The 20,781-nt window shown below is 38.0% G+C and overlaps 1 protein-coding gene across 1 annotated transcript; it reads left to right on the top strand.

Moving 5' to 3' along the window:
• The first annotated feature begins 744 nt into the window (after positions 1–744).
• LOC128610720 (Fc receptor-like protein 5) lies at positions 745–10,459 on the top strand. The gene is made up of 11 exons (XM_053630138.1): positions 745–784; positions 2,523–2,558; positions 2,697–2,948; positions 3,081–3,353; positions 4,584–4,781; positions 6,719–7,003; positions 7,107–7,209; positions 7,252–7,415; positions 7,743–8,009; positions 8,757–9,005; positions 10,168–10,459. The coding sequence occupies exons 1-11, from the start codon at positions 745–747 to the stop codon at positions 10,302–10,304; spliced, it is 2,004 nt and encodes a 667-aa protein (XP_053486113.1). The 3' UTR covers positions 10,305–10,459.
• Positions 10,460–20,781: the final 10,322 nt, after the last annotated feature.

Genomic DNA, 20,781 nt, shown 5'->3' with positions numbered 1-20,781 from the left:
CCCAGACCTCAACCCAATAGAGATGCTATGGAATGACTTGAAGAAAGCCATACACGTGAGACGTCCAAAGAATATGACCGAGCTAAGGAAGAATGGGCTAAAATTCCTCCTGAACGATGTGCAGGTCTGATCCACAGCTACAGGAAGCGCTGGTTGAGGTTATTGCTGCCGGGGGGGTCAACCAGTTATTAATTCTAAGGGTTCACTTACTTTTTCCACTGCCATTTTGAATGTTGAATGAGTGTGTTCAATAAAGACATGAAAGATCAGAATTTTTTTTGTGTTATTATTTCAGGCACATTATATTTGTCAATACCCCTGACTTGGATGAAGATCAGATCACATTTTATGACAAATTTATTCAGAAAACCATGAAATTCCAAAAGGTTCACATACTTTTTCTTGCCACTGTATATACATGAATTAGAAGAGTTTACCTTAGCTGTGTGTGTGAGCTTGTGCATGTGCGTGAAAGTGTATGGCATGTACTGCTTCTGCACCCGAAATCGCATACTGTGACAGGTCTACTACATTAGATTCAGTACCTACTGCTGGGTTGTTGATACTGATACGAACTGATCAGTATAAGTGGCATGAATATAATCCGGAAATACTACTCGTCACTGATTCTGACAACTTTTGCGTACTAGTGCCGTTGCATTATGGGATCTGTTTCCACCTTGATTCTGCAATATGTATCCATGGAACACAGTGGACACTGCACTATCCCATAATGTAACGGAAATGACGTGGAAGACCTGCCTGCACCAACATGTTGGATGCAGTATGTTCAGGTTGTATTCATACTACACACATATACTGATCAGTACATACTGTATCAGCAGCTGAGCTGTAGGTACTGATTCGACTGCAGTGCGTACTGTCATGTTTGAGTTATTTTGCCTAGTAGCCAAGAACCCCGTGGAGCTGCTGGATCCATGATGATCACCATATCACCAACAGCGAAGCTTCTGTGTGGTTTCATCCACTTCTGATATTCCTGGAGCAGTGGAAGGAATTCTCTGACCCACCTTTTCCAAAAAAGATCAGACAAGTATTGGACTTGTCGCCATTTATGTCTGATGTACAGATCACTTTCTTTAAAAAGCCTTGGTGGAAGAAGTGGTTTTGATCTCAGCTGTAAAATGTGATTGGGCGTAAGAGCTTCCAAGTTGTTTCAATCATCAGAAAGCTTTGTGATGGGGAGGTCATTAAGAATAGCTTCAATTTCACAAAGGATGGTGTCAAAATTCTCATCATCCAACAATTGTTGTTGGAGAGTGGAGTACAGAACCTTCTTTAATGATAATGTGTCTTTATTGGTCACATATACATTACAGCACAGGGAAATTCTTTTCTTCGCATATCTCAAGGGCCCAAGAGTGGCAGCCTGGCCATGCTGGGGCTTGAACCCCAGCCCTTCCAATCAGTAACCCAGAGCCTTAACTGCTAAACCACCACTGTCCCCCAATGATTGAGCCACTCCGATATGCCACCGTGATGCGATGCAGCAGGGGGATTAAAGGTCCATTTGAGTCCCTCAGATAGAAACATGTATGCTGTATTTTGTCATGATCCAGTGTGTTCAAAGCTGTCTGGAGCTGTCTTTCTGCTCCAATTAAATTTGTGCCATTATCAAACTTCAGCCATTCATCAGCCATTTTTTGCTCTCCCATCTTGCCCTGTAGACGTTGAAAGACAAACATTCTGAAAATATATTTCTACTGGCAGAGTCTGCATTTATAACCTATTACCTTTTTCAATGTGTTGATATGTGGTTTCATCCCGCTATTGACAAGACAACAGGACGTTTAATCTCTTCTGGTGTTGCTGCTCTACCAAGTCTTCCACCAACTTTGAGCACACCATCTATCAACACTGTATGAAGGTTATGAATATCAGAGCTGCTCTTTACTCCAGATCTTCCATTTTGCAGGGCAGCAATCTCTCCCTTGTACGTTTCTTATTGAGAAAATCTAATAATTTCCGATTCTGCGACAGCAAGATCTTCTACTTCTACTTTGACCATGTAATCCAGCCTTGAACATCTTCATTTCCCTTTTGACTCTGTCCTGCTCTGTGATAGGATCACCTGTTTCAGAAGAAAGTGAAGAATGAATTAACCTGTGTGTTCATTAACCTGTGTGTGCTACTGAGATCGGGTTTTTCCTCATATATGACATCGTCCTGCAGGCTGTATGTATTACACCATAGCTTTAGTGCACAGGAGCGCCTTTCTCATGTGAGACACAGAGAAGGAAGTGTGTAATCCAGCTTCAGATTAGCAGATGTGGATCAGATTAAACATAAGACAGTAATGAGCAGCATAGTGACCTGAGTGAAAATAGCTTTTTCTAAACACCATTCATTATTGAAACAGGTCGATATATTGCATTTCTTATAGCTGAAGTGAAACTAAATATAGATTTTTTGCAGTATATGACATTGTTCTCATTTGTCTTCTTAAAGAAAAGAATCAAGTCAGCGTTACATCATATTCTCTGTTCCTCTTCCCTTTTTAGTGCTTATTTCACTTATCCGAGTCGGACAAGCTCAAGGTGATTTATACATATTTTATTGCCTATGTTGTGTACATGTTGGATTTGTATTAAGGTGGAGAAGATGGTTTGTACATTGTCATGCAGAATTTAAGTTGTTTACATTGACAGTGTGTGTTTGCTTTTTGACTTTTCCAGCAGAGTTTAAACCAGTTCTGTCTGTGGAGCCGAATTCACCTCAAATATTCAGAGGAGAGACGGTTACACTCACATGTAGGATTTCAGGAGGAAATGGACTGTACTACTGGTACAGAGATGGTGGTTATAGTCACAGTTCTGCTGAAAATTACTACACTATAAATGTAGATCAGAGTCACAAATACAGATGTTACGGGTCTATTGATAGATGGTCAACGCCATGGAGTAATGAAGTGACTCTCTCAGTGATAGGTACATGTCTGATCTTACACTCCTGTAACATGCACTGATACACATAATCATTACAAAACACACTGATTAAATATCAGATGGTCAGAGAAGGGTGTGTTTGACTGATTTGATGTATTTGTTGTAACTGTACAGAGAGACCAAAAGCCGTTCTGACTCTGCGGAATGATGGACAGATATTCAGTGGACAGGAAGTCACTTTCACATGTAAAATACGAGGACATGCAGACACTGAGTGGATGTACAACTGGTATAAAGATGGTGTCCAAATATTCTCCTCTGATAAGAACAGTAAATATTCATTCAATGCTGTAGAGTCTCTCAGCGCTAAATACACCTGCAGTGGACGGAGAAGAAGTGACTCTCAGACCTCAGAGACCAGCAACACTGTTACACTCACTGTGTCAGGTGCGTGCGTGCGTGTGTGCCTGTGCGTGTGCGCGTGTGCGCGTGTGGGCGCACGGTGTAGCACGTTCGCCTCACACCTCCAGGGTCGGGGGTTTGATTCCCACCGTGGCCCTGTGTGTGTAGAGTTTGCATGTTCTCCTTATGTTGCGAGAACATGCGCCGGAGGAAACTCCGGTCCAAAGACATGCATGGTAGGCGGATTGGCATTTCCAAAGTGTCTGTAATGTATAAATGGATGTATGAATCACAGCGCCTGGGGGCCATCTTCAGTCGTCTTGACTCAGTCTTGCCACTGGATCATGGTGGTCACCAGGAAGTGAGAGTGAGGCCCATGCTGCGCAAATCATCCTCATTTTAATACAATTCACGCGCAAGTCGAGTTCCAGTTTGTGTTCTCCATAATGGAGGCAGAAATGGAAACTTCGGTCTTCGACGGACGAACTCCTGTGTGTGTGTGTGTGTGTGTGCGTGTGTGTGTGTGTTACTCTCATCCTGACATCAATGCAGTTGGACTAAGGTCAGAACATTGCTTTAAAATGTAATAGATTTTAAAAACAAAGAGTTTTAGTTTACTTATCCTGTGTCTAGTAATGATTAATGGTGTAGTTGTACATTCACTGCATCCCAGCATTCATAATAGTGAACACACTTATGAAGATGAATTCATTAAGAGTGTGTATTTATGCACCATTCATAAAGTACATTTTGAAAAAAAATTAAAAACCTTTTAAACTTCAGCATGTTTGTTCAATTATGAGCAAATTATTCAATTAATTCCATGTACAGTATATATAAAGTAAAATTATATTATAAGACCATGTTTTCCATGTAATGAAGTCGAACATAAATGCATCATTAAACACAAATCATATGATTAAGATGATAAAACAATTTTTTTATGTTGTGCATTCTGCTGGTTTAAATATTTTCTATTGAAGGATGTTTTAAATAACAGTCAAACATAATGCAGTACATTTTGTCTTTACACTTTTACTTGAATAAGAGAACAATGTACTTCCCATTAAATCTACTCTCACAAAAACTAAATTACTTTGATAAATACCATAAAATATTTTGACAGATATTCATGAATAATTTCACTATGACAGGAGTCTTTACAGTGTATCTGTAATAGTGTGTTTGTCTGTAGTAGTGATTAGTGTGTTAAACACTCAGAGCAGAACATGAACAGTTAACATCCTGAACTGTGTGTTTCATCTCCAACTGCAGAAAAACCTAAACCTGAACTCACATCAAGTCGTGAAGGAGCTGTACTGAAAGGAAACTCAGTGACTCTGTTCTGTATACTGAATCTGCAGTCTACTGGATGGAAGTTTTACTGGATCAAACCCACACAGAGCACTGAGACTGAGACTGAAACTGAAATACAGTACTACATCATCAGCTCAGTTAGCATCTCTGATGGAGGTCAGTACAGGTGCAGAGCAGGAAGAGGAAATCCAGTCTACTACACACACTACAGTGATGCACTCTGGGTAAATGTTACTGGTGAGTAAAAACAGGTTGCAAAACATTGCCACTTCTTAACAGACTTTATATATTATTACATACATATACACTGCATCATCACTAATCACTTTGTGTATATACAGTATCTCACAAAAGTGAGTACACCCCTCACATTTTTGTAAATATTTGATTATATCTATTCATGACAACACTGAAGAAAAGACACTTTGCTACGATGTAAAGTAGTGAGTGTACAGCTTGTATAACAGTGTAAATTTGCACAGAGCCATTAATGTCTAAACCACTGGCAGCAAAAGTGAGTACACCCCTAAGTGAAAATGTCCAAATTGGGCCCAAAGTGTCAATATTTTGTGTGGCCACCATTATTTTCCAGCACTGCCTTAACCCTCTTGTCCATGGAGTTCACCAGAGCTTCACAGGTTGCCACTGGAGTCCTCTTCCACTCCTCAATGACGACATCACAGAGCTGGTGGATGTTAGAGACCTTGTGCTCTTCCACCTTCCGTTTGAGGATGCCCCACAGATGCTGAATAGGGTTTAGGTCTGGAGACATGCTTGGCCAGTCCATCATCTTCACTCTCAGCTTTTTTAGCAAAGCAGTGGTTGTCTTGGAGGTGTGTTTGGGGTCGTTATCGTGCTGGAATACTGCCCTGCGGCCCAGTCTCCGAAGGGAGGGGATCATGCTCTGCTTCAGTATGTCACAGTACATGTTGGCATTCATGATTCCCTCAATGAACTGTTGCTCCCCAGTGCCGGCAGCACTCATGCAGCCCCAGACCATGACACTCCCACCACCATGCTTGACTGTAGGCAAGACACACTTGTCTTTATGCTCCTCACCTGGTTGCCGCCACACACGCTTGACAACATCTGAACCAAATAAGTTTATCTTGGTCTCATCAGACCACAGGACATGGTTCCAGTAATCCATGTCCTTAGTCTGCTTGTCTTCAGCAAACTGTTTGCGGGCTTTCTTGTGCATCATCTTTAGAAGAGGCTTCCTTCTGGGACGACAGGCATGCAGAACAATTTGATGCAGTGTGCGGTGTATGGTCTGAGCACTGACAGACTGACCCCCCACCCCTTCAACCTCTGCAGCAATGCTGGCAGCACTCATACGTCTATTTCCCAAAGACAACCTCTGGATATGACACTGAGCACGTGCAATCAACTTCTTTGGTCGACCATGGCGAGGCCTGTTCTGAGTGGAACCTGTCCTGTTAAACCACTGTATGGTCTTGGCCACCGTGCTGCAGCTTAGTGTCAGGGTCTTGGCAATCTTCTTATAGGCCATCTTTATGTAGAGCAACAATTCTTTTTCTCAGATCCTCAGAGTTCTTTGCCATGAGGTGCCATGTTGAACTTCCAGTGACCAGTATGAGGGAGTGTGAGAGTGATGACACCAAATTTAACACACCTGCTCCCCATTCACACCTGAGATCATGTAACACTAACAAGTCACATGACACCGGGGAAATTGGGCCCGATTTGGACATTTTCACTTAGGGGTGTATTCACTTTTGTTGCCAGCAGTTTAGACATTAATGACTGTGTGTTGAGTTATTTTGAGGGGACAGCAAATTTACACTGTTACACAAGCTGTACACTCCCTACTTTACATTGTAGCGAAGTGTCATTTCTTCAGTGTTGTCACATGAAAAGATATAATCAAATATTTACAAAAATGTGAGGGGTGTACTCACTTTTGTGAGATACTGAGTGTGTATATATATATATATATATATATATATATATATATATATATATATATATATATATATATATGTATCAGTTGTAATATTAGAACAGTATATTATTGAAGTGTGTTTGTATTTGGGATTTTAATTTTTTTTAAAAAAAGTATGTTTCTGCAGAGAGTCCTAAAGCTGTGGTGACCATAAAGCCTGATAAACATGTGTTCAGAGGAGAGACTGTGACTCTCAGATGTGAAATACAGGGAGGAGGAGACACTGAGTGGAAATACAGCTGGGATAAGAAATATAACATGCCCTACCCATCCCCCACAACACAGGAGTTCAGCTTCAGCTCAGTTATAAATGATAACAGTGGTAAATACACCTGCAGAGGGAAGAGAAGTGACTCTCAGAGATCAGAGATCAGTGATGCTGTTACACTCACTGTATCAGGTGAGTGTGTGAGTTTGTTTTATCTTGTCATTAATTATATGTAACAAGATTACCACTCTGTATTATTTAATTTAATTTTATTTATTTCACATCTGTTGTCCATCAGATGCAGCAGAGGCAGTAGTGAGTGTGTCTCCACTGCGCTGGCTGACTGAAGGAGACTCAGTGACTCTAAGCTGTGAGGTTAAACACTCCTCTACAGGCTGGACATTCAGCTGGTACACAGAGGTTCCCTCCAGAGACAGTCAGGGTTCCCTCAGGTACAGTACAGTGCTCCTCTCAGACAGCAGCAGAGGATCTGGAGGCTCCTACACTCTCAGTCCTGTTGCTGTGAATCACACAGGAGTTTATATGTGCAGCGCAGAGAGAGGAGAACCAGTCTTTCACACACAGGACAGTAACCTACAGCCACTGTGCATCACTGGTGAGGAAATAAATCAACAATAGTGTTGAGTTGGAGTGTAGCAAATGTACATTTATTAATATTAAGTATTGTATCTGTGTTAATGTGTTGTGTAATAACTGTTTATATTTAAACTCCTTAGTGAGGAATGTGTAAAGCAGCTGAATAAGCACCTCATAGTAGATTTTTATTCAGATATCATTGTCTAATCAAAGCAAGTATTAGTCCTGTAGTAATTTTAATGTTACACATGTTTACTAAACTGTACACTGCAATTAACATCATGATCAAATCAAAATACATGTTCATTTTCAGAATAAGATCTGAATTATAATGTGTGTGTTTCAGGTGAATCTCCTCCAGTGTCTCTGATCATCAATCCCAGCAGAACTCAACACTTTACTGCTGACTCTCTCTCACTGAGCTGTGAGGACCAGAGTGACTCTACTGGATGGACAGTGAGAGGATACACACACAGTGAGGCAGTGTCTGATTGTTCATCAGTTTCAGGATCTACATGTAACATCAGCTTCCTCTCTACATCACACACTGGAGTTTACTGGTGTCAGTCTGAATCTGGAGGACGCAGTAATCCTGTCAACATCACAGTGCACCGTGAGTCTTCAACGTTCTCATCAGTAATAGATGTACAATATACAGGAATAAAGATAACACTTTTAAAATCTACTGAATTGTTTAATATAAATTAGAATATTGTTATAAAGAAACTGAGTGCAGTTTCTAGTGTGAAACAGATTTGATATTTTTATTCAGTCGATTCTAACAAAAGACCAACAGATAGCACTGTGTTCAGGGCTGCAGAGATCTGAGACACAGAGGTTTATACACACATCTGCACACAAAGATCAGACTCAGAGAATAAACACTAGACTCTAGTGTTTACTCTCTAGTAACTAGAGAATAAAAAAGAGGAAAAAAGAATACAGAGAGATAATAGTGTTAGAGATAAAGAGAAAAGAGGCATAAAGACATTAGACTTACATAAATAAAACTATCATCCCCAGATAGAAGTTAGACTGCAGAAGGTAAAAATTAAGCTTCTCTCAATGTTTTAACAATAAGAATATAAACAGAAATAAGAAATAAGAATAACTCATGAAAACTAGTTTAGTTTCAGGATGTTAAGAATGTTACAGTGAAAGCTGCTTTCACATCTGAATGTTACTGATAAAACTGACATTTATGCATATTTTCTCTTTCACACATGAAGACTCTGTGAGCGCTGCACTGTGTACACTCTCTCTGATATCTACCACTGATTTACTGTAGCTCTCTGTGTTAAAATCATTACTGTATTTTACACACTTTCTGATTTCAGTGTCTTCTTTCTCTTTCCTACAGATGGTGATGTGATCCTGGACAGTCCTGTCCATCCTGCGACTGAGGGAAATCCTCTGATTTTACATTGTTTATCTCGCAACTCAAAGACCTCAGCTTCTGGTGTTGATTTCTATAAAGATGGTTCAGTCCTGCAGAACAAGACTACAGGAGAGATGACCATCAGTACTGTGTCAAAGTCAGATGAAGGTTTCTACCACTGTAAACACCCAGAGAGAGGAGAGTCACCGAAAAGCTGGGTTTCAGTCAGAGGTGAGAAACTTTGAGAAATTTCTTTTTATTTGATTCTCTTTTTATTAACAAAGTTTATATGCACAGTGTTTTCAGTCAGCTTTCAAAGTATTTGATTCCTTTTGTAACAGTAACATTTAAAACATGCAGTGATTACTACTACTACTACTACTACTACTATTACTACTACTACTACTACTACTACTACTACTAATAATAATAATAATAATAATAATAATAATAATAATACATTTGATTTCTGTAGCAGGTAGCACCTAGAAGGAGGTGCAGTTAAAGGCCTAAGGGTGGATTATGGTACTAAATATTTTGCTCATTCTTGTCAGTCTGGTTGTTAGGAGCCACCAGAAATTAGAATGAAGAGGAAATTACAGGAATATTACTGTGAATTGATGAAATCATGAAGCAGAATATCAGCATGTTTCCAACTAAGTAAGGATCAATAAAAGCTGATAAAAAAAAAAAGATTGTTGTGAGTGACCTAATGCAGAGTTCAAATGAAAGTGTGTTATTAAAAAATGATAACTAGATTGTGAACGTTTGTAGAAGGTGTAATGGTAATGCCATCAATATCAAATGAAATACCTGGAATTCATAACAGTGGAGTTTTGGGTGCTAGAAAAATGTCTGTTTTATCAGTTTAATTTAGTGTAATTTAAGAACGTTGTAGTCCATCCATTATTTTAGATCATGAATGTATACAGTTAATGATGTGGAAAGAATAGCTCTCAGGCTGAGATAAATCTGAGTGTTAATTACTTAACAGTGAATACTTTGATCTTTTTGAATAATCTTGGCAAGTGGATGCATATACTGTAGCTGTAGTGAAAAGGAGGGGGTCAAGGATTGGGATATCATGTGTGATGGGGCAGGAGAGAAAAGGAAACATGAACCAAGCTAGAAATACTGATAGAGGAAAGGCACCAGCATCAGCAGAAAGTAGTAGATTATTAGTGACTCCTTGAAGAGCAGTCTCAGTAGAGAATGTGGATCTGATTGGAAAGGCTCAGAGAGATTGCTGGTAAACACTCTTTAAAACAGTCTGAACAGAAATGGAAGATTAGAAATTGGACTATTATTAGAATGTACATTAGTGTCAAGGCTAGTATTTTTGTGAACTGTAGTGACAGCAGGTTTTTTCATTTGTGTCCCTTTCTTTCCTCAGACTCAGGGTCTGGATCCAGTATTGATATAGTATTTGTGTCTGTGGGACTGAGTTTGGCCTTGCTGTTCATCATCCTTTTACTGATCCTGCTTTGGTGGCACAAATCCATCAAAGGTCTGATAACTAGTTTTCACTAAATTGCTTATAATATGATCAGTACTTCTACAAAGCTTAGTCTATAAAACATGAAATAGTATACGTTACACAAACATGTAAATAACTTAAACATGTTAACAAAATGGTCTATGACTGGTATCTAACACTTTTCAATAATTACTCTCGTTACACATGATTTTACACATCCTTAATTATCATTCAACTAATGTTCAGTGCTTCTATTAAATAAGAAATAGATACCAAACTAATAAAAATAGGAAAAGAGTACTAATTGAGACACAATGCACTTACAATTGCACAATTTGGTGCTCATTTATTAATCTTTATCAAATTCAACTTGTGTCTAAATGTTTTTGTAGGCCAATCTAATAAAAAAAAATCTTCACATTGCTGATTTTCTTCATACTCATGTGTATGATAAACTCCAATCAGCTGTAAATTGAATCAAGTGCATTTATGACACAGCAGATTTACATTTAGTGACAACCACAAAAAGACAAAAACGACAAGATGACAACTAAACGATGAAAAACACACTAAATTTTCTGATAATACAGCTCAGCTATATACACAATAACTTTTCCTCCTTTTATGAGGCACTATTATTTTCTCCTAATTGGTTCACATTAGCATGATATGAATTCCCAGAAGGGATTCTGGACTCCAACTCCCAGCAGCCACCGCATCTCTGTATCACAGTCACATGACCACCCGCACCTGACTCTCATTCCAATGAGCACCAGTCTGTATACAGTCTTTATACTGTTTGCACCTCACTCTGTGTCTGGCTTTGTTTCTCCCATGTTATCACAGTATGGTCTTCTGCCTCGTCTGTATTGTTTTGTGTATGCTTTGCTTTATTAAACTTTATTCTGTAAGTACATCTGTCTCCACTCTCGTGACAGAAAGCCAGACCACACAGTGGATGTAGTAGACTTTTTTCCACCCAAGAGAGAATCCTGAAGTCCCTGAGGATGAATCCAGAGGGGAAAGAAAAATGGATCAGGGCCACAAATCTGGGCCCACCCTCCCTCCCAAACTGCAGATCTCACTCACCTTCCTGAATCAACAGAGAACGTCACTCAGATTCCCCACTCGACTGAGGATGCCGCTCAGCCTCCCCATTCGACTGAGGATGCCGCTCAGCCTCCCCGTTCAACTGAGGACGCCGCTCAGCCTCCATGTTCAGCGGAGGATGTTGCTCCATCTCCCGGTTTGGCCGAGAGCTCCGCTTTTCCTTTCTGCCCTGCCTCTGACGTCACTATGCCAAGCTCTTCTTCGGACATCGCTCCGCTGTCCCGCTCGGCTGAGGACATCACTCCACCTTCCTGCCCCACTGAAGACGTCACTCCTTTGCTCTGCTTCGTGCCGTGTGTTGCTCCCCTTTCCTACTTCATGGAGGACATTGCTCGCACCTCATGCTTCGTGGAGAGCATTGCTCCCCTTCCGGCCTTGCGGAGAACTTTTGTGGTCTCAGCTCTGTTCCAAATTCCCTGAAGGGATTCCAGACTTCAACTCCCAGCAGCCACCGCACCTCTGCATCACAATCAAATGACCACCCGCACCTGACTCTCATTCTGGTTAATGAGAACCGGTCTGTACAGTCACTGTTTGCTCCTCACTCTGTGTCTGGCTTTGTTTCTTACATGTTGTCACGGTATGCTCTCCTGCCTCGTCTGTATTGTTTTGTGTATGTTTTGCTTTATTAAACTTTATTCTGCAAATACATCCATCTCCGCACTCAAGAGCTCTTGTAGGATACACTATTGTTTTCTAAACTAACTGGATTTTCATGAGTAACACATTATGTATGAAAAAGCTCCTGTGAATAATTTTCAAATAAATTTGTTCATATCCAGCTTCATAAATGAGACCAATTGTTGCTTACACATTTAGTGGCTTGTAATTACTCTTGGTACTTTTTAGCTACAAATACACTAACGTATAAGCGTTCTCTAAAATAAAGTTTATATGGTTTATAAATTGAGAAAATGAAGAATTTCTGTCTTCTCATATAGGAAAGGACAGAGACATACAGCAGGACAGCAATCAGACACCAGGCCAGAGCCCGAGTCAGTCAGGAGCTGAGGATTCTCAGTCAGGATACACACCACTTCAGACCGGTCAGACAATGTGTCACATAATGAATACTTTCCTTATGTATACAGTAATTCAATATAAGATTATATTCTTACTAACAAGCTAATGTAAACAATGATAATGTCAGTGGAATTGCCTTCAAAATTGTCTGAAAATTTCTCTTGTTTATTCTTTATTTGCACTCTTTTCTGTAGATGTGCACATTTATGCCACTGTGGAGAACGCAAGTAAAAGTGAGAGAGATTTCTTTATTTCATGTCAAATATTTCCACTTACACTAAAAGGAATAAATCTCAGATTAACACCATACAGTAAATGCATCTCCTGTAGTGACTATCACATTGCACTGTGATTAGGTGACGCTGCAGCTGAACTCAGTGGGGACATTTACACAAAGGTCATGAAGAAAAAGGAGTCATACAAGAATAAAGGTGGAGTATTTTTATATTGCAACTTCACATTTTATATATAAAAATATTTACAGTCTACAGTACATTGAATCATCTACTATACTAAAAATCTACATGCACCTCCCATTTTAGGTGTCAGTTCCACTAAAACCTCAGAAAGAAAGAAACTACTAAAACCTGTTTATTATATAATATATTCTACATAATACCACATGTGTAAGGGATAATCCATGGCTAGGTGTACATTACACGATTTTAATTCACTACGTGGAGGCAAAGAACCACCTGATGTGCGGTTATACCATGGTCACTTGCCAGTACTGACAAGATAAACCTAAAATTGATGTTTGCAGCACAGTATTTGACTGAAAAGATTAAAAATAATGGTTCATTTTTGTGTTATTTTATATATGGGTCATTAGATCTAGAATTCCACCCACTCTAAATCATACAATAACCACTGCATTATGGAGATGCTCTGACCCAGTCATCTAGCTATAACAATTTGGCCCTTGTCAAACTCACCTCCCACACATCAACTTCAAGGACTGATTGTTCACTTCCTGACTAATATATCCCACCCCTGACAGGTGCCATTGTGTGTATGTATATGTGTAATATATATATATATATATATATATATATATATATATATATATATATATATATATATATATATATATAGGCCATATATACACTAAGCGTCAGTAAGTGTGCATACAAAATTTTTAATTTTTCAAGTTTAAAAAAATACTGGGAAGTAGGCTTTATAGAGAAAAAAATTGAACATGTAGTTCAAAACCATAACAAGTAGAAGTGACTATAAGCTCCACATTTAAAATGTATCTGTGTTCAGTTACATCCCATCATGCACCTGTAATTCTCCACACTGATTTCTTTTTTTTTTTCTTTTTTTTTTGTACAAAGGTTGATTCAAATTAAAATGTTATGTGTTTGTTTTTGTTCTGTTCACTGTCACTGCAGATGATGATTCTGGAACCAGTGACGTGATTTACACTGAGCTTGAACTCAAGCCACAGAAAAAAACGAAGAAAAATCAACATAAAGCTATCTGTATATATTTATATAAATTTCCATGTACATTACCTTTTATTGTTTTCTGATTTATTAACCAATTCATTTAGTTCATGTTGATTTAACAATTGAGATGGGCTGCAGTTGATTGTGGACATTAATTCAGCGTTTCTTGTTTACATCTAGTGAAGACCAGTGTAGAGTATGAAACTGTTTACTCACAGCTGAAGCAGAACACATAGGTAAGACAAAATCTGTTCTATTTACAAATCTCAAATTAAGTTAGAAATACTTAGAGAAATCTTAGAATTGTATAGAAACCCTAGTTCAAGTTTTGTGCCTTGCTCAGTAGGAGTTCAGTCAGAGTTATAAACAGTTCTATATATAAATAGTGTAATATAAATGCTACAGCCTCAGTTAGATTGATAACACCTTTCTAAATTACTACAACTAAAGCAATTCTAAAAGCAAATAATGTCAAAAAGCAGTCCTCTAGTACTTTAATTTACTGGGGTTGATCTTTACTTTTAAAGCTCACCGTGTTCACACCCTCAACTAACTCAGGAAAACAAATAAACCTCAGTCTATAGAAAAAATAAACAACCCTATGGCAACCAGAACCCACAGCTGAATGAATAATGCATATTATGACAAATAAATCAGCTGCCTTCACAGTTTTTCACAGAAGAAACTGGATTTAATACACTTTTTATTTGTACTATATGTATATATCTCCCACCACTACCTGGCCCTATAACTATACATTCACAAAGACTAGTTTTTGCTGATGTATCATTAGTTACTGTGGAATACAGTGTGTGGATTAAACAAGCCTGTGTCTCTTGTTCAAGATGACATCAGAGTTGTTGACTCTACTGCCAATCCAATTTTTTGGAAAATACGCTAGTAACATTTCTGTTAATAAATAAGATAAAGTGGTTTAAAATCACTGTTTAAAAGCATTTTCATGAAATCTGCTGCTCAATCCTATAGTGTCAGTGCAGTTAAGAGAAATTCTACTATAAGAAGTGCAAGTATTGCAGTGTAATAACATACATGACAGTTTCTCCTTAAATAAGCCATCACTATTTACTGCTTTATATTTAAGAATTCCTGTATATACTGAAATATAAATTTGCATTGCCTTTTAAATGTTCCTTAATGATTTGCTGTTGGCTTAAAACACCAAAGTTTAACCATTTCAGAAATTAAAATCTAAAGCAGCTCTAAATGTTCATTTACAGGTGCTGGAGGAGTGAATACACAACTGAACAGACGAGAGAGAAGAGACAGAGAAGTTCATCATGTGTGCAGTGACAGTAAAATCGGAGTGAGATTGTTTTGTACAGGTTCTTTGCACTTATTTGTCTTAAAATGTGTGTGGGGGGGGGTTAAGAACGTGTGTATGGACAGCATTAAGAAGTATTAGCAGGGTTTATTTTATTGATTACTTGTGCCACTATTAGGACTGGTTGTAAAGCAAAAGGATTTAGTAGTAATAGTAAGAGTAATAAGTCAATGTGACTGAACTTTTATTCTTGAAAATGTTTTTTCACTCATGTGAGGGGCTTCATCATGTCATCTGTGTGCAGTTCACACCTACAGTACTGAAAGCTGTTAAGATCACATACAGAGATACACTGATGTATTTTCCACCGCACGGTACAACCACAATCTGCAGCCTACAGTTAAAAAGATCATGTATCATTTCATCATAACAAATATCATTTCATGGTTTCATTGTATTAAGCAACACTTTAAATAAATGCATGCAGATATCACAAACCACAACAAGATGAATATCACAAGCCCTAAACTGTGTGCACCAAATGTGTCTGTAATGTCACACGTCTTCCGGAAACTATCGTTTTAATGTATTTTTATTGCACTGTAACAAGCCTGTTTGAAAAGTCATGTGCATAGAGTGTACAGTTTTATCTCCAGCAAACGTTTGTACTCATCTCCATCCATGTGGAAATAAGCAGTATCAGTATATGTAAAGTTAGAGGTGCTCAGTACAGTGCAATCTCTCAATTTATTTACTTGGTATTTTAATGTATTTTTTTTATTATTTGGTTTAAATTTGTAAGCATTTCAGCAATTACAATTGTACTTTTAGGTCACACAAATGATACCTTGCATTAAAATATAGATGTATACAAAGCAGCTGTATTTTATTAAGGGGCGTTATTCACTGATTAACCTCCAGTTGCTTAACAAGTGATGACATCATATGAAACAATGCATAGATTCATTCTTATGCATCATTATTGTTGTACTCTACAAGAATAATACCTACATTGCAGTAGAAATCATCAGCGCTGTTTCTCATTAATATTATGTTTAAAAAGTGGCCAAAGCTAAACAGAGAGCATGAAACATTTCAGATGAGGAAATATTTTATCAATCCTGCATCACACAGACTGTGAATAAAGTCTACTGTAAGATATTGCAAATTTAAAAACAAAAGAAACAAACAAACAAAACAAAAAACGCTTTCATGTATTTTCTGTATAAAGGGGGACATTTTATTACTTTTATACATGTGTCAAGAGCTTACAACAGTGCCATCTTCTGGGTATAATTCATTTTATGAAAATATATGCATTATTAAATTCTATGTCTTTGAAAATGTACATTTTACATGTTTTTAATTTGTGTTTTGTTTTTTGTAAATACTAATATTTATCTGTTTTTTACTTTTTTATTCATTCATTTTTATATTTTCCTTAAAACTGCTCTTGGACCTGTTTTCTAAATAAACTCTGACAAGGACAACTTTGGGCCTTGGGACACCCTGAATGGGGTACCACAATGTCGTAGGGCACAATCACACACACATTCACACACTACAGATGAGTGATGTCATCACACTATAATTCATTGTCTAATATTTTAAAAACTGAAGCAGTACAAACGAAGCCTTTAGCAACACAACCAGCACAAATGAAGCACAAACAAACAAAACAATTTGGGGTGAATTTGGCGCATGTGGTGGGGGGCTGAGTACCTAAGCATGACCTATAAATATTCTTTTAATATCTCAAAAACCGAAGCAGCACAAACTAAATTTTTATGGCACAAACCAGCACAAATGGAGCATAAACGATTGAGACTATTTTGCCGAAGTTTTGCATTGGGTGGGGGGCCAAATTCACGCAGGTATCAAAACAACCCTTGAATGTAGTTTCCTCTTTTGAGCTGATTCTCAGGAAGCAATCAGTCGAACCAGTTCACAAAATTGAACTGAATCAGACTTTAGTTCCGGGTTTATAACAGAAGACACAATAAAATATTTGCAATCTAAGTTCTTGAGAATTTGAAGTAGGCATTTTACTCGATGATGTTACTAATACAAGGTACCATCAAATACAACTAAATATATTTGTTTTCCAGTTGTGAACTTGTGATTATATTTTTCATTAGGCTTAATGGATGTTGTTGTTGTGATGGGCATTTGAAGAAATCAGATTTTCTTCAATTTATGCATCAACAACAACATAGTAGCCTGTAATGACGATCCAGTGTGTCTGCCATGAGCCTGAGACTCAGTTAGAAATGAACGAGTTGGACGCTACACTAGGTGGCTCTTACCAGACTAGTTATTGAACCAAAGAACCCTTTCAAAATGAACAAATCAAACCTACAGGCAGAGTTGAAAGTAAGTTTTTTTTTTCCGGTTATATCCGACTCAAAAAGAACCGTATAAGCCGGTTCAACTAACTGTCGATGTTTGTCGAGGATTAGCGAGGATTCAGATGAGTGAGTTGCTGACACTATGCACATGACTTGAACGAGCCTGATGTGAAATGTAAGTTTCTTTAATAACAAACAAAACGTATTGAAATGGAAATATACTTATGGCTAGTTTTATTAAATACATTCTTATTAAAATAGGGAAAAACCTTTCTATCTAGAGATATAAATGAATTTTACCGTAGTTTTTCGTGAATGCAGATTATTTTTTAAGTTGAAGATAAATCGTGGAGTTTATAAGACTAATTTTTTTCTTTCCTTATACTTTAAGGACACGTAGAACATTTCCTTAGACACGTAGAACATATTCACATTTGTACATTAATGTCTGTAATGTGTGCTGTAGGTGCAAAACTTTAATGTAGGAGACTTGTCCAATATGTACACTACTTAATATTGGTCAGTCGAATCCGACATAAAGGATCAGCGAATGAAACTGTGACCACAAACACCATTAACTTAAGTGAATAAAAGGCAATAATCAGCAATATGCGTTCACACAAATGACTTTATCTGAAGGTTTCACTTATATGACACTGAGTTGTTAGAAAAGAAATATGTAGTGACGCCATTGCTTGATGACGTTAAAAGGACCGATGAACCGGTTCATTGAAACAAACCGTCCGAAAGAACCGGTTCGCGGAAATGAATCGGACTTTCCATCAGCCCCCGTATGTAGGGTAGCGGCCCACTTATAAAGCGGAAGCCCCGCCCATTCGGCATGAACCATTATAAAGAATAAATATCAGGTAAGTATGAATACAACAACCACACACATAAAGATAAGTATACATCATCATAAACATATACATATAAACATATAATATGATCATAATGTGAACATACACACATATTAACCACCTTCCTCATGTTCATTTCAATAAAAGTCCCCCTTTTCCCCCAGACACATAAACACTGGTGCAGAAATAGGACCGGAGTTTATCTCCTCCCTCTTGCTGTAGTCTCGGCGGACAATCTACAGCACAAACAAAGACAGACTATACAAATATACAGATACGTAAATAAAAATGTTCTGTTTTAAACTTATCTGGTGTGTGTAGTGTGATTATTGGGTATGTGGATCAGCAGGGAGAAGTAATATGTGATAAAAACGTGTGTGTGTGTGAGAGAGAGAGAGAGAGAGAGAGAGAGAAATGGAGCCTCCACTGACTGCGCGCGCACCTCCCCAAAAGCACGAAGCGTTTATGCTTGACGCGCTCGCCGTTGTAATATTCTTTGAACCGCAAGGGGCGACTCTGAGTAATCGTCCTATAAATCAACCGGAAGTAGCTGAGAGAAGAAGTAGTTTGTCGGAACAACCATAGCAACGCTTACAATCATGGCGTCTCGCGTGGAGTTGCTGAATGCTGAGGAGGAATTGTTGTGTTTGTTGTTGATGTTTGTTTTCAGTAAACTTCACTAAAACCCACAGTGTGAAAAAAAGAGCAAAGAATCATATAAGAATCATATAAAACCCAGTAAACCTCGAGATTATCACTTATCACATTACAACAAAAATATAGCTATAAATATGAGAACATGTATAAAACTAAATTGAACAACCTCAATTTTTATTTTATTAATTTCATTAAGATTTTTATTAAACATAGACCATTACATTCATTATATAGACTTATTTATTATTTATTGTATTATTTTGTAAATGTTAGCAATTACTGTAGATATCAGCAAAAAGTGGGAGCTTCCTGCAAATGTAATTTCTCATATTTACAAAATCAGGTGATTATTATGTTCACCCATCAGTGTAAACGTCTCTTTATGTAAAGAGACAAAAGAAAGTTATTACAGAATGATTACTCTGTATGTTCACCCATCAGTGTAAACGTCTCTGTGTATAAAGACAAGAGAATGAGGTTTAATCACTGTGTCTGAAGGTGTAGTGTAGTGACTGTGTTCATTTGTGAAGATACTGATGAATGAAAACATGGTGTGCTCCCCAAAAAAACTTTCAGCATTAGCTTTATTCTATCAACAGTATGTACAAAGCAAATCGAAATCTCTATTTTTAAAAACCAATTCATGAATTTTGTGCCATCTGGTTATCTCTGTGGTCCTGCATGGATGGATCATAGAGAAGCCTGTACAATTGTACCTTTTGGCAAGAGTTGCCTAAAAGTCATTCATTTCCGGATCTGGCAAGTTACAAAAAATGCCGTGCAAACCTCCATGAGAAACGAGGCCTAGTGCACTGAATGCGATCGACTGCCCACTCCGCAACAATATAATGTTTGAAACGTGCTCCCTCGCGCTAGTCCAGATGACTTGTAATGAATAATGAAATAAGTAAAAGAGAATATAATATTATTGTGAATGAAGCAGCTTCACACAGATATAAACCAGTCACATTCATTTCACCAAATACCGTAATAAATAAAAGGGTTAGATTATTAGACATTATACACATTTACCCTGACTTCATGAGTATATAGTATATTTTTTTAAAAAATAATGATAACTCTCTGTTCATATGTGAAGCTCAGTACCTCAGGAAAGCCATGTTAATTGCAGTTACAGTGCCCTCCACTAATATTGGCACCATTGGTAAGACACTACTGGAACTTCAAATGGAATCGGGTTCTATGGTCAGATGAAACCCAGAAACCAAAATAGAGCTTTATGGCAATAAACACCAGAGGTGGTTTTGGCGCACACAGAGAGATAGCCATATGGAAAACTACCTCATGCCCATGGTGGCTTTAATGTTTTGAGGCTGTTTTTCTGCCAGAGGACCTGGACATTTTATTATGATACATGGCATCATGGACTCTATCAAATATCAACAGATATTAGATGAAAACTTGACTGCCTCTGCCAGAAAGCTTAAAATGGGCCGTGGCTGGATCTTCCAGCAGGACAATGATCCAAAACAAATCAAAATCAATATAAAAATGGTTTACTGACCGCAAAATTAAGGTCCTGCCATGGCCATCCCAGTCCCCTGACTTGAAACCCATAGAAATCCTGTGGGGTGAACTGAAGAGGAGAGTCCACCAGTGTGGACCTCGAAATTTGAAGGATCTGGAGAGATTCTATATGGAGGAATGGTCTCAGATCCCTTGCCATGTATTCTCCAACCTCATCAGACATTATAGGAGAAGACTCAGAGCTTTAATCTTGGCAAAGGGAGGTAGAACAAAGTATTGACTAAAAGTGTGCCAATAATTGTTACACACCT

This window comes from Ictalurus furcatus, chromosome 7 (assembly GCF_023375685.1).
Source record: "Ictalurus furcatus strain D&B chromosome 7, Billie_1.0, whole genome shotgun sequence".
Classification (NCBI taxonomy): domain Eukaryota; kingdom Metazoa; phylum Chordata; class Actinopteri; order Siluriformes; family Ictaluridae; genus Ictalurus; species Ictalurus furcatus.
This window is presented reverse-complemented; position numbering and strand designations above follow the sequence as displayed.